This window comes from Eutrigla gurnardus, assembly GCF_963514095.1.
Source record: "Eutrigla gurnardus genome assembly, chromosome: 10".
Taxonomy (NCBI): Eukaryota; Metazoa; Chordata; class Actinopteri; order Perciformes; family Triglidae; genus Eutrigla; species Eutrigla gurnardus.
The window spans coordinates 4876359-4891694 of NC_139924.1; the positions used below are offsets into that span (position 1 = coordinate 4876359).

General features: G+C 42.7%; 1 protein-coding gene across 1 annotated transcript in view; it reads left to right on the top strand.

Annotated features, from left to right (window-relative positions):
- Window positions 1–12969, top strand: part of LOC311020002 (uncharacterized protein) — a 34650-nt gene extending 21681 nt beyond the window's left edge. Inside the window, exons 4-14 of the mRNA XM_084019717.1 lie at window positions 678–926; window positions 2900–2960; window positions 3515–3645; window positions 4494–4613; window positions 4810–4923; window positions 7993–8106; window positions 10152–10265; window positions 10688–10734; window positions 11037–11213; window positions 11414–11564; window positions 11651–12969. Of these exons, the coding sequence (XP_083875843.1) occupies window positions 678–926; window positions 2900–2960; window positions 3515–3645; window positions 4494–4613; window positions 4810–4923; window positions 7993–8106; window positions 10152–10265; window positions 10688–10734; window positions 11037–11213; window positions 11414–11564; window positions 11651–12090 (1718 nt within the window). The 3' untranslated portion in view covers window positions 12091–12969. The remainder of the gene's footprint in view (window positions 1–677; window positions 927–2899; window positions 2961–3514; window positions 3646–4493; window positions 4614–4809; window positions 4924–7992; window positions 8107–10151; window positions 10266–10687; window positions 10735–11036; window positions 11214–11413; window positions 11565–11650) is intronic.
- Window positions 12970–15336: the final 2367 nt, after the last annotated feature.

Genomic DNA, 15336 nt, shown 5'->3' on the forward strand with positions numbered 1-15336 from the left:
CCCTTTTCTCTGCTCCTATAGTCCGCCCATTGTCTGCATCGGTATTCATAGTGGAACTGTTTTTCCCAAGTTCACTCCCAGTGTCGTCGCTGTGTGATCATGCTCTGATGCCGATGGATGGAGTTCACAGATATACTTGAAAATGCACCTCTCTGTTTTACCTGTCCTCAGCAAAATGAAACACATTTATTTATACAATCTAAAACACCAGGTAACATTGTTGTGTGGATAAGAAAAAAGCCTTTTAAAAACCCAGACATGTGATAGCCATGTGCTCCAATTACATGCCTAACAGAGTTGTTAATGCTAAGTGGCATCTTTAAAGCAGCACTACAATGTTAAAGAGATGACAAATCCACAGAGAATGACCACCAGACTGCAGTTCCCCTCAGCTCAGCGTGGGATTTTAGCTTTTATCTTCCAGATCATTGTTTTAGTTTGGTGTACAATGTAACTATTTAGACTCGGTCTCAACACTCATCAGTGTTGTTTCCTGCAGCATGCAGCTGCTTTCAGCAACAACAACAATAAGGCTCGAGATTTCCACTTTACATACCTGGTCAGCACCAAACACAGTTCTTTTCTTTTCTTTTCTTTCTTCCGGTTCTCTCAAAATATCAACAAATGGTGGCTCCGGCGTTCTAATCTATACCTTTCCGTCTCCCTGCCTCCCTCAGGTCAGTTAATTGAGCGAGTCCTCCTCTCCTCCATGTTGAACCCTGGTGAACAGTGGCAGATGTACCGTCACCACGGGCGGCCTCTCAGTCTGGACTACCGGCTTCGCTTCCGCTGTGATTCAAACTACTATGGACCTTTCTGCAACATGTTCTGCAGGGCCCGGGATGACTTCGTCGGTCACTTCAACTGTGACCCCAGCGGCTCCAAGGTCTGCATGGAGGGCTGGACGGGGCCGGAGTGCAAAGAAGGTGAGAAAGGAAACTTAAATCTGTGCTGTGTTAGAATACATGACACCATATGCCCCAAATAACACCCATAAAACGTGTGCATCACGATTATTGTTTATTCTTATTGTGAGTGCGAGGGATCAAAGAGGTATCTGACTTGACATTGACTGTGATGGATTACACAACGCAGGCTAGTTTCAATAGTTTGCTAATTGACTTTCATACCATATGGATTTAAATGGAAACCAATATCTGCCTGGAATGATGGAGAAGCATCAATTCAAATTTGTACAACACAACAGCAAAAAAACACAAAACAACACAGCTATGATATCCTGTCTATATTAATATAGCACATAATATAGCATTTACAAAACAATTAAACATACATGACTAAAAGGTGACTACGTGTAACAGACAAATATGAGGCCATCATGTATTAATATAGTGTATTTACCAAAGCTTCACAGGTTTTGACTGCTTATAAAAAGTAGAACATGTTTTTGCTCTCTTGTTATTAACCTCCTATCGTTGGAGGGGGTTTCATTTCTAGTGGTTCTTTAAAGGGTTTCCATGAGGGTGTCCTTGTTTTGCGTTCTGATGTTGGCTTCTGAAGCTTCTTAAAACTGTGATGAAGTGCTGTTCAAATAAACTTGACCCACATTACGACCAGTGCCGTCGGCTATAATTGGTAGATGTGTTGTTGTTGGATTCACACAAACAAATGCATGTACAGTAATAATAACCCTGAAACCGACTCTGAGATCTCAAACAGCCCCTTGACCAAGTAAGTGTGTCCTTACCTTCCCCAAGCTCTTTTGGCAGCGTAAACCCAAGATAGTTCATACAAAGAGCACACGAACAAACACACATCTATGCATCAGTTTTTTTATTTCATTTTTTTATTTCAAACATGTCAAAATTAAAACAGAAAGTGTCATACAGAAAATATATACTGAAAATATTACACAACTAGAAGGCAAACAGATGTCCGAAATGGAGTGGGAAGAAGTATACACTTATTTAATCCCACCCTTCTCCATGATTCATATCCTCAGTCATACTTAAATTTTATAAACATACAATTGTTTGTATGTTGTAATGTGTGTTATATATATATATATATATATATATATATATATATATATATATATATATATATAAAAAAAGTATTCCTAATAGATATATATTATAGTTTCTTGAATATTAATTTAATTTGACCAAAACATATATATAAACGTATTGAAATATTTTAGTATCCAAACTATAAATTAATACAGAATTTAAGATAAAATTAAGTAAATAAACCTGAGGTGAAAAAACAAACAAACAGGACATGTTGTAAAGAATAACTAGTTGACTTCAGTGGGCAGTGTGTGTGTATGTGTGTATGTGTGTGTGTGTGTGTGTGTGTGTGTGTGTGTATATGTGTGTGTGGGGGGGGGGATTCTTCTCCGTCTGTGACTCATCAGCTGGATGACCTCGCTGCGTGACCTCGGAGTGCTGCCATCTTGTTGCGATGGTAAAAGTGACCGGAGGAAACCAGAGTGGGAACCCTGAAGGACACCGGCTAGTTTACGGACATCCTGCAGCCTTGCCCATCCCGCCCGTGTTTTATTAAATCTGACATCCTCCTCAGCAGGTCGCTGATTGGACTGCTGGGAAGCAGGATCTCCGAGAACATTAGCCAGGGTCCCTCTGTTACCCCCTGCAGGTTACCGACCACAACAGAGTTCAGGGGGTTCAGTGTTGGGTTCAACTGAAAGCTTTGAGTCGTTGAACTCTTCAAGTAAATAACCTCACAATCATATATTGCGGTCATCGTGAGATTTCGTCAGTACCTACACGGAAACGTTTTTGGTGCACTTTTTTGAAACCAGGTCCCCGTTGACTGGCAGTGATCCAGTATTCAGTGTAGCCTGCAGGTTTAAATGTCTAGTAACTCAACTGAACATCACTTCTGTTTCACAGTCACTGTTGTGTTTTGTTCACAGCGTCGTGCAGGCAGGGCTGTCATCAGGTCCACGGCTTCTGTTCTGACCCTGGAGAATGCAAGTAAGTCGAGGGAACACTTAAGAAGATGGAGGCATTTCCACCGCAGGCACTTACCGAGCAGACACCAGGAAGGAATGATATGACATTTAAAATCAATCCCACGATGTACAAAGTTACATTATATTAAGACGCAACAAGAGATTCAATCGAGTTACACAAGTCATTCACAGATGATACCATTTCTCTCTGGTGTAGCCAACATGCACTTTTCATATTACATTTGTTTTATCCTTAGATTAGATGTCTGGAGTTTGAATCCCACATGTGTGCACTCTGGCAGTAGGCAGGTGGTGGTGTGGTGTACTCGAAAGTCACTGCTGCCATTACTAGTCAGTCTCTTCACAAACAGAACTACTGAAGTTAAAAGCTGCATGAAACCTGTGGAATTATCCATCTGTTAAGTATTTAAATGTGTCCGGCTGAAACCAGAGCAAGGTGTTTGAAGTTCCACAACATTCAATAAAAGAAAAGACAAGCATCTCTACCTTCAGCAGTCGTACAGTCAACGCTGTGAAGGTTAACCCAGCAAACGTGTGTCTGCTCTGCCTCTCCAGGTGTCATTATGGCTGGAACGGTTCTCTGTGTGACCAGTGTGTGACGTTCCCCGGCTGTGTGAACGGGATCTGCGTAGAGCCCTGGCAATGTCTGTGCGACGTCAACTGGGGAGGACTGCTGTGTGACAAAGGTCAGATATGAGACGACAGCTGACCCAAATATAATAACAATGAACAATCATTCAAAATGATGAAAAAATCAAAAAGTTACAACAGCGTGCTGATCCTAACTCCTTATTTTAACAGCATCCATCCTCAATTTTACATTACTGTTAGCATTTATTTTTCATAGAAAAACGCTAAAGATCTTTGTCAACTGTGGTGATAGAGGTTTTTCATGTGTGTGTGTGTGTGTGTGTGTGTGCACTACATCACTTTGTCAGGTGTGGTTTCTCACACAGCTTCCCGTGCATGGCGTACTGATCCTCTACATGAGATAAGACGCCTTCAGGGTTTCACCCTTCATGCTTTAACTTTTTCCCACTACATCGTAGCAAAGTTCCTCCAGCATTATCCCAGAATAGACCCGCCCACCTCCCACCTCTAGCGGTGTTGGAGCTGGGATCGGCGAGCCCAGGGGACGGTGTATTGTGCGGAGGAAAGGCGATAGCCTTGGGTAAGGTGAATGTGAGCGGGGCTGGGCTCTGACCTAGGTGGGGTCCTGGGCTGGTTCTGTGTTTTCAGAAAGGCTCTGCAAAGAGCTGTGGTGAGACAAAGAGACTGTGAGCACGGAGAGAAAGCTTTAATCAGCCTCAACACTGGAGACAACAAGCCCTGCAGCTACTGGCCTGCACACTTAGCACACTGAGCCGACCTGCATTCAGCCTCTGTGCAGTGTGTGTGTGTGTGTGTGTTATGTGGGTGTGTGTGCGCTCTTCACCTGAGTCACACTGAAGTGAACCTGGATGGATCCATCTGCATCATTGCTGTGTCTTTTGTTCCCTTTATCCTTTATATCCTCTTTTTCTTGTGGCTTCAGATCTGAACTACTGTGGGACCCACCAGCCCTGTAAGAACGCCGGGACCTGCACCAACACGGAGCCCAATGAGTACCACTGTGAATGCCAGGAAGGTTTCAGGGGACGCAGTTGTGACATCGGTGAGTGTGGCTTTACTACTGAACCGTTGGAAAGATAAGCAGATAGGAAATGTGAAATGCAATCTAGGTTGTTTGTCTACGCAAATAAAAAGAGATGCTCGGACAAAAGAAGGGCTCACTTTATGCGGAACATTGAACAAAGGTGAAGGTTAAATTGTACATGTTAAGTAAATACAAATAATTCTCCTGACGTCAGTGGAGCACGCCTGTTTGTCATCCCCGTGCACGAACGGAGCCACCTGTGTGGAAGACCCGACGGGCTTCAGCTGCACCTGTACTGATGGCTGGACCGGACACACCTGCGCTGATGGTGATTGCTACACACACACACACACACACACACACACACATGCACAGTCACGCATCTCTGTGCTGAGGGACTGGGCAGTGTGAGTGGTGATTGGTGGTTATTGGATGAAAGCCAGTGATGGACGCTAATCAACCCAACAGAGGAAGTGAAATTAGCCTGAACACAATAGCAATCAGTGGTCTGTCTCGCCCTGTGTGTGTGTGTGTGTGTGTGTACAAAATGTATTTTGCCAAGAAAAGTTGAGTTTGAGCAACTGAATTTATTTACTGTAAACAGAGGTTTAACTGTGATTTAAGTGTATTTCATTCAGTAGTGCCTTGTCCTGCATGCAGATACGTGCAGACTTTGATCCGGATCAGGTGGATTCGGGTCCACAAATGTCACCAGATGTCACCTGATTTAATGAAAAACAAAAGAGAAAGTATTATTTAGATCTATAACACACAGCTGCTGATGCTGATAACTGTAGAGGTAAGCTACTGGCCATAATTAAGAGTACAAAAGTACAAAAGCTGCCCGACCAGTGTGTATAAGACCAGTCTTCATTCCTTTAGTGTCAGCCCGTCACACAACATCAGCAAAGACTTTAATCCCACATGTGAGATTTGGTTCAGCAACATCCTGTTCGCTCGTAATGTGTGTTCATGGGAAAAAATGTAAAGTTGTTTTGGGACCAAAACATCAGCCAAATGAATGTAATGTCATCAGATTTTGTTTGCTCTGTGAGGAAACTGAAACCACTGCTGAACATTAAAACAACACACACTTGTGTTTTGGACAGGAATGACATGTTGGCTTTTGTCTTCATCAGTTGTGGTGACTCTAGTTTGCTGAACAGTAGCCTGATGTTTCTCCTCCAAATATGCAACGCTGACTGTTTCATTTGACCATTACAAACCAGAAACCCCGCTGCTCATCAAAGACAATGTGATTCTCAGGCCCAAAAACAACATTATGGCATGCAATCTGGTCCAAGCGGGTTTAACCAGTTCTACGAGGAACACGGAGCAGTGATTTATATGTTCCGATGGTGCTCATGATTTTATTCTGCATCACAGCATAGTAAATAACGAAGATTTCTCAGTGTGTATTTCCATGTGCTTTAGTCTGCAGTTATCTGAGTTCTTAACCATCATGTAAACAACAAACACAGATTCTGTGATCAGCGTAAACAAACGTAACATAACTTACTGCTGAAGAAACCTCTTGGTTTTATAAGAGTGTATGTGCATGATGAAGACTTTAGACAGAAAAGAGACAGCGGTGTGGAGGGATGAAAGAAATAATACATAGTGGTGCACATTTGTATTCAACATGAATGAACTCATTATCAAACTGCAGCAGCAGAGGCAAGATAACACCGGATCATACACGATCCCAATCCCATAATCCAAGCGATCTCAGTTGATATCGTCAGGGTTATTTTCTCAAACTTGAGGAAACTCCTCCACAGCAAGAGAGGACATTAAACAGCGTTTTTCTCTCTACTGGGCTTGTTATCTTAATCAAGAGTAACAGTGAGTTAACAATAAGAAACCAATGGAAGTCTAAATAAGTCGCCTTCCATAAAGTCATTTCTAAGCACATGGAGTTAGAGGAATATTTTTAAAGAAATGCATTGAGTCTAATAACACAGTTTGATCCGTCTTACATCCCCGTACACAATATTACATATAACAGCTGCCCTCACACCGCGTAAAGTCTCCCACTTCAATGTTGCAGCGATAAATGTCAAACATGGTTTTGGCCGCAAAGTAACAACTAAGCTGTCATAACAGTCAGTCATGGGTGTGTGTGTGTGTGTGTGTGTGTGTGTGTGTGTGTGTGTGTGTGAGAGAGAGTGTGTGTGTGTGTGTGTGAGAGAGAGAGAGAGAGAGAGAGAAAGAGAGAGTGTGTGAGCTTGTTTGTGTGTGTGTGTGTGTGTGTGTTTGTGTGCATGCGTGTGTGTGTGCGTGCATGTGTGTGTGTGTGTGCGTGTGTGTGTGAGAGAGAGAGAGAGAGAGAGAAAGAGAGAGTGTGTGAGCTTGTTTGTGTGCATGCGTGTGTGTGCGTGTGTGTGTGTGTGTGTGTGTGTGTGTGTGTGTGTGTGTGTGTGTGTGTGTGTGTCTCCAGGTGAGATTGGATCTTACAGGCTGCATGTGTAAACAGGCAGCGTTCCACATCCTCTGCTTTCACCTCGATCAGGATAAAGGGCGCTGCAGGCGCGTCGAGAGTGAGAGTAACCGTGGAGAGGGACAAACAGAGAGATAAAGGGACGGTTTATTTTTGCTCTTGTTATTTGTTGTTGGCTTGATTAACAGTCAGAGAGATGACCTACATCTGTCTCTGTGTGTTGTGGGGGTCTCTCCGGGGAATACACAGAGAAAGGGTCGCCGGGCTTGTAGAAAATGACGACAACACAGCTCTGCTTTCAGACACACATATTAATTAAAAGGCTTCTGTGTTTGTTGTGGATTCTTCATCTAGTTTTGGGAGAAGTGCTGCTGGCTTGGCTGAGTTTTCACTGGAGTCAAGAGGAAGGAAATTGGTTGTTCTGCAGGGTTAGGTAAATGACAAAAGGTTATGAGACAGACAGCGCTTGACCAAAAGATGTATAGGCTACCACGGAGTCATGCATGGGAAAATGTATACGCAAATATGCCATGTGTAAAGGAAGTCAAGCATGGTTAACCCCTTATTAAGAGCTTGTCTTTGAGCATTCTGTATCTGTTTGTAATTCATCTTCAGAGCAGTGGAACCAGGCATGACAGCCCCATTTTTCTATTTCTGTTTTACCCTTTCCCCCTCAACATCCTTTCCTTTTATTTAAATCTCCTAATTCCTTCCTACTGTCTGGGAAAGGAGTGAGGTGACAGCTATGTACGTGCAGCACATGATTGTATTTATCAGTGTTTGCACAGACACCAGAGCGGCAGAAAAAAGAATGGGCCACCAACGCATCCAACGCCAAAGCTCGCGTGTGCACACGCCATGATGCCATCACACAGACTCAAAAGGCCTCTTTGATATTCACACACACGTTCTCATTGCACACAGCAGGAGTTCATGCACCGTGTTTTCTCTTCCCAGCCGTGAGGCAGTGTGATCGGAGCCCCTGCGGCCCCGGAGCAACATGTCAGGAAGCTCCTGGAAGTTACCGATGCCTCTGCCCGCCTGGATGGACCGGCAGGACCTGCCAGCTCGGTCAGTTTCTGAAGTTGATGAAATCGAGAGTAGAAGTAGGGCTTCGTTTACTGAATTTAAGCAAAATCGCTGTGATAATATCCTATTCTCTTCTCTGAATCATTGATGATGGACGAAATGAACGACGTTAATGGCCAAATTCGTTCCACTCAATAGCCCTTCTGGATGGAGTCACGGAAATGTCGATGTCAAATTTCAATTTTTACAATCTCGCCACGTTCACGGTCCATTTAGCAGCTGTTCTGGAGCTTTCAAATCCCAGGTTTTAAATTAAAAGGTGTCTGATGCAAAGTGGTGGAACACACTGGAATTAATATAGGTTTAATCATTTTTGTCATTTAGCACATAATTCCATCTTGTGATGCACCATAAGGAATTTGATTATGTCACTTCATTTGTTCATACGGAGTATTAATGAGAACATCTGATATTTATCGTCCTCAAAGGAATCCTTTCTTTTTAACACTGATCCTCTAACCAGCTAAATCAATCCAAGCTGTAATTCACAGCTGGTCTCGAAAGCTGCATTTCAATGAGCAATATGTGATTATGTGTGTTCTATCTGAAGAGAAATTAAAGAGGCAGAGAGACCGACTGCATGTTAAATCTCCTATCAAGCCGCCTTGACTACTGTGAATCAGTATTCTCTAAATGCACTGTCATGTCCCAGAGGCTTGTTGTGTGTGAGAGTGCAGCAGAGGGAATACACACACACATGCACACACACACACACACACACATGCACACACACACACACACACACACACACACACACACACACACACACACACACACACACACACACACACACATAACATACACTATGCTTTAGGGTTATGAAGTACAGAATGAGACATATTTCAGGATGACAGCGTCTCCCACTCCTCGGTGTTCACATGATATATCACTCTGACACTTGATAATCCCCCATAGTTCCACATCACAGGTCAGTAGCTTACAGTATCACACACACACACACACACACACACACAGCGTTCAAACACAGCGTTCAAACACAAGTGATAAAACTCTTTATAGCCTAAGCCGAGAGGCAGAGCATCATAGTGCCTCAAATGGAGAAAGGCAATTACACTTTCTATCAGTTCCACTCTTTTATTAGCCGACGTCTGTCCTCACATTTTCTCCCACCGCAGACAGACTCCGCGGGCTATTCCCATAGATAACACACACACACACACACACACACTGGTGCTAGATCCCCATGTGCCTTTCACTGATTGTAACAGGTTTAGATTACCTCTATAACTGACGGACTACTTCCTCTTTATTCATTCCCGATGGTTCATCCTGCTCCTCCTGCTATCAGAGCCAAGGCCTCGGGGTTCCTGACTTTTTCGACTCTTTACACCAGAGGATGGGATTAGGAGGCACGCCTTCCCTGAGCAGAATCCGTGGTTCAGCCTGTGCACAGGAAAGATGTTAAAAGATGCTGCAAGGCATAACTTTGGATGCGCCGTGCATTTGTAAACATAATATTTGATAAAGGCAAACACTCGGTACCTGGGTGGTGGCGTGCATCCTGCTGGCGTCTGGCGTGCAATTCTCCACTTCACGGTTCAATTCAAGCATCCACTTCAAAAGGTTATTTAACAGGCGGCTGAAGTTCACCAGGTCCCAGGAGGAGACATTTGATTCTGTAGTTTCATAGGAGGTTTAATCTCATTTCAATTAGAGGTTTACAATCATTAGTGTTTGTCAGTTCAGCAACAAGATCAGAATGATATTTTGGTTTATTCATAAATTGGATAGATTATGGCATTTTTTATGTCTTGGAATTTCATATCCTTCATAATAGCTGCCAAAACATCAACATATTAATAATATATAGTGACAGCTTTTGCTCAATCAACAGAACAATTAATCAATTCTGTTAAAAAATGTATTTAAATCAAACGCATACTGTTACTATGCTGGGGAACAATGTGTCACACGTCCATGTAGAATTAAAGAGGAAGTGCAGCAGCTTTAGAGCTGGTTTAGTCGAAAGCAGCGATGAAATGTTGATCAGATCTTTCTCCCATCAGACACCAACGAGTGTGAAAAGAGTATCTGCGTCCACGCCCGCTCCTGTCGCAACCTGATCGGTGGATACCTGTGTGACTGCCTTCCTGGATGGACGGGGCCTGTTTGTGACATCAGTGAGTATAAAAGGGAAAGGGACAAATAAAATAAGGCGGAGGTGAGTGAAAGATGAAGAGCTTCAGTGGATTGTGTTTGAACAGCAGTTCCCCTGCTGCCCAGAGTCCCTGTGGGCTGGAGATCACTTTACTCTCACTCCAGTTCTATCGCTTATCTGTCATCTGTAGGTTTAAAACTGCAACACACTCATATGTAACCCTTACCAGAAATGTCGTTTTTTATTATCTCCTTTGTGCTGCAAAAGGGTCAAATCTGACATCCTGGTTGCACAGTATACTGCAATGTCATTAATCACAGTCTATCCTCTTTCACTTTTCATATTTACTGTATATATATATATATATAGTATATATTTATATTTACACGGTCATGTCTGTGCGTGACAGATTAATATTGTGTTTCTGTGTCCTCTGTTTTCTAGGGAACAGCAGCTGTCAGGGTTTGTGTCTGAATGGTGGAAGTTGTGAGGTGAGCCTTCTCTGCATATCACAGCTTCATTGTCTTCATTGTCTTCCTCTCTCTTTCATATTCACTGTAGTGGCATTGTCGCCTTCCTTCTATTATTTCATTAGACGCCTTATAATTCTCACGTAACTTGAGAAACAGTGCTCTTTATATATTGTGTGTGTGTGTGTGTGTGTGTGTGTGTGTGTGTGTGTGTGTGTGTGTGTGTGTGTGTGTGTGTGTGTGTGTGTGTGTGTGTGTGTGTGTGTGTGTGTGTGTATATTTATATATATATGTATATATAAATGACTCACTGTCCCACATAGGACCAGGTGTCAGGGTCCAGATGCTCGTGTCCAGCTGGTTTCTCTGGGAAATATTGCCAAATTGGTCCGGGTCCTTGTGACAGCGCCCCCTGTCAGCATGGAGGACAGTGTGTGGAGAAGGACGGAGGGACCACTACCTGCAACTGTCCCCCGGGATATTCAGGAGTCTTCTGTGAGGTTGGTTAGTTTATGTGGAATTCTACAAAGCTATACGGATAGCCTGGTCTAAATTAACAAATCAGAACTAGAATTAAAAAAACATATCAACAAATAGTCCTCCAGCAAGGAAAATATAAAATATATCTGTCAATATTTGCTTGGTCACAGATCTGACCAAATTGACTGCAACTGCTTTTGTTTTTTTCCCATGATTTCAGAAAGCGTTGAATCCGTGCAATCCCAATCCTTGCCAGCAGGGGTTGCCTTGTCACAGATCAGAGGGCAGTTACATGTGTGCATGTCCGGAGGGTTACTATGGTAACGAGTGTGTGAGCCTCAAAAATCCCTGTATTGGTCAACACTGTCCAGGTAAGAGAAATGTGTGCGTGTCTTTAAAAAGGAGAAAATCTCTATGAAGTCTGGTCTAACCTCTGTCTCTGCCTCCATGTCTGTAGGTGCCATGTCCGACACGACACATGGGGGCGTCAGCTTCTACATCATCCTGGTGGGCGTCTTAGCCTTAGCGACGGTCTGTGGCTGTGCGGCCTGCGCTTTCATCCTCTCCCACCTCCATCGAAAGCGGAAAAAGCAGCAGGCCGTCCCACAGGAAGAAGGCATCAACAACCAGAGGGAGTTTGTCAACCTCATCAGAAACGTGGACCGTCCCGTGCCCCTCCTGCCCCCTGCCGCCACGCTCGTGCACCCTCCAGCCCCTCCTGCCCCGGCCTCACGTTGCTACGAGGAGATTGAACTGACCCTGCCACCCTCCCCAGCACCTTCACACTCATCTCCGGCGTTAAAGCCGGCCCACGGCCCCAAACTGGACATTTCAAACCGGGAGAGGGAGAAGTTGAACCGCTTCCACTACACAGACAACCAAGAAGTGGAGGCCTGACCCTTGAACTTTTAGGCTTTTTTATTTTTATTTCATTTTGCGTTATTAGCACTCTCTTGCTCGCAGGGACCTGTTTCCAGTTTCTTGCACTCTGTCACTGTTGCAGTAATTAAATGGGGTACCCTTTGACCTGTAGGTGCTCAGATCGCACCTGATAACACCGGAGGAGGGAAGGCCGCCAAGTAGAAGGTTAAAAACTCTTACTGTGTTGTCATCTTTGACCTTAATAACCACGGGAAGCACTCTTCATATTTATTCTGGAGACTTAAAGACTTGCCTTGGAGTGCCTGAGACACCGCCAAGAGGACACAGAGGTTGAACCTCTGTAGGAGCCTCTCAACCTGTTTTCTGGTCTATGATGCCACCTGACTGGTGTTCAGACCTCCATTTCTGCTTCTGACTGAACTCTGGCAGATCAATGAATGGATGCTTATTTAACACCCAGTGTGTGTATCTGGGTCTGGTTGTGTGTAAGTGTGTGTGAGAGTAAGAGAGAGAATGTATATTATGAGTGTGTGTGGGGGGAAGAACAGAAGAAAAGAAGACATATAGAAAAGTTGATATATATGTCAAAGAGGGTGCATTCTCCTGCTCCAAAGGCTTTTCAGCCCTTTGAAAACTGTTTTAAAACTACACTGTTGCCTGTATTGTCTCTGTAATACTACAGTTTGTCAAAGATGTATGATTTTTTTCATACCTGTGTGTAAAATAGCTTCTTTTTTTTTTGTACATGGATATATTGTACATATTGATGCCCTTTTTGTACTGTGGTTTGGTCTGAAAGCATCACTGTAATTCTTTGCTCTGTTTGTCCCATTTCACTTTCCATTTGGAGCAACCAGCACATGTGGATTGTAATAAAAGTGCATTTACCATCTCTACGTATTTTTTTTTTTTTTTTGATTGCCTATAATCATTGATCACTGGCTGAGGTGTCTGCAACAAAGAGATGATTAACTTTAGTCTCTGCAAGAGTAAAGTGCTTCACCCTTTTTATGTGCATAACAAGTGTTTGTTTGGGATGATTGTAGTTGATATCATTGTCAGAGGCATGCAAGGATGCAATAATGGAGCAATAAGGAATTCAAGTGAGTAACAAGGTCAAAATTGTGCAAGCTAATTTTTCACTTAAACTTTGCCCACAAATTTAAGAAAGTCCAGGTTTAAAGGGTTAAAGAAGAGATAACAAAAATGTGCAGAAGTATATCGACTAAGGAATACAGAAAACCAGCATCCCATTTAAAAGGAGTATGACTAATTAAGAGAGCATGCAGTGCTTCTTAACCTTTGTGTTTGTCCATTTTCGGATGCTATGACAAGCTGTCTTGTTCAAATCATTGTCAGAGGCCCATGGGAGGATATTTCATGATGGAGCACAGATCACAGCCGTGACGCAGGTCAGTGGATCACTGTACACACAAAGTCTCTCACTCTCTGATACATAGTCACAAACAATACAGCTGAAATATGGAAAACCACCTGTTTGACCCCGGTCTTCCTAGAGAACGGCTGTGTGGTTGTCTATTGTTGGAAAGTTGGTCAAACTTACAGTTATTATAAACACAATAGTGTGCAAATCCATTGTAAGTATTAACTTAGAGTGTCTATGGTATTTAAATGAGTCCAACACTAAATGTGTAACAATCAAAACAGCTAAAATACACTGAATCTAAACCTAAAAACATTTACAATGAAACATGTGCGGTATCTGGCAGTGCACTGTATGTTGCTGTAACGTAAGTTCACCCATGTGTGATGTTAAAATGATACATTTAAAATGTGAAAGTAAGGGTCCTGTGTGTTGAGGCAGTGTAAAGTGGCTGGAGGGTCACGGCAGCGACAGTTATTGGGCAAATGGATATGACAAATGTGACCTTTGGCCTGTGCAAAATGCAGCAGGCTGGAAATGAACACAGGCTTCCTGTAACCACCCTGCTAAGGAGGAAATGTAGGAAATAAGAGTTTACACACATGCACACACGACTCTACACCTGCTGCATGCATCAGGATGTCAGAGCCCATCCCGCAGACGGCTTTAGTAAAATGTCTCATGTGGTGACAGTGATGCAACTTGACGCCAACGTCGGACTCTCAGAGGGTATTTTGTCAGCTCCTCTTTGAAAAAGACTCTTTCTGATGTCTGTCCTTGGCTCCCCTGACAGCCAGTGGGGAATAGTACAAATATAGAGTAATCTGGGGTTCAAGCAATGATGTTGCTGTCAACGAGGATCAAGATGTCAGCATTAATACAAGGCCGATGACATAGACTGTTAGAATGACATGCTTCTCAGTGGGGGCCACAACATTCATGTAAATTCTGTATTGACACAAATCAAGGGGGGAGCTAATGCGGCTACATAAATAAACATAATAAAATCAAGTTTATGCAATGAGACTAATTTGAGTCTGAGGTTTAAATAGTCATGGTAATTGTGTTCACACTATTCTTAATCATTTATATTCAGATTTATGTAGTATAAGTTTGATACCACATGCCATATAATTAAACATGTTTGTGGGTCTATCTTATCATTTATTCTTTTTTAATGTGATTATTTTATTTATTTAAGTTGGTTTTCTATCAGCTAAATTATCAGTACCTTTGGGGTCTTAGTGATCATATTAGGTCTTTCTCTTATTTTGTCAAAGGATGCCGTGGCAACATTTATGTAAATTCCGGATAGACACAGTAATTATTTCTAGTAGATAATAGACAGTTGAGGAGTAATCAATAAATTTTAGTTCAATACGATGTACTTAATTACACCATTAGTACCATTAGTAGTAGATTAGTACCTAATCTCAAAAGTCAGGTTGACTTCAACGTTGGGCATCTCTCCTATCTTACAGTGACATCTTGTGGCCATAGCAGGTACATGGCCTTTAGAACCACAGACTTCATTATACTTATTTACTTACGTTCTTGTACTTATGTATGACAAGTGTAACCATTCTCACTTTCTTACATCACCATCAAATGTCAAGTGACTATAAACAGGTATGTGAAGTCTGTGAAATCATCGAGTGCTTGACATTTTGAGCCTGTAATACCCTTTCCCCAAATCTGCATTTCTGCACATGTTGATGGAGAGTATTACCTAGAAATCATGGCGTTGTTTGGGAGGAACAAATAATATGTTTACACAGTGACTGGAAGATCATATTGTAGAAGACCTTTAAAGTAAACGTGCCTAGCCGGCTGTACCACAGTGTAAAAGTACTCTGTTATAAGTAAAATCCTGCATT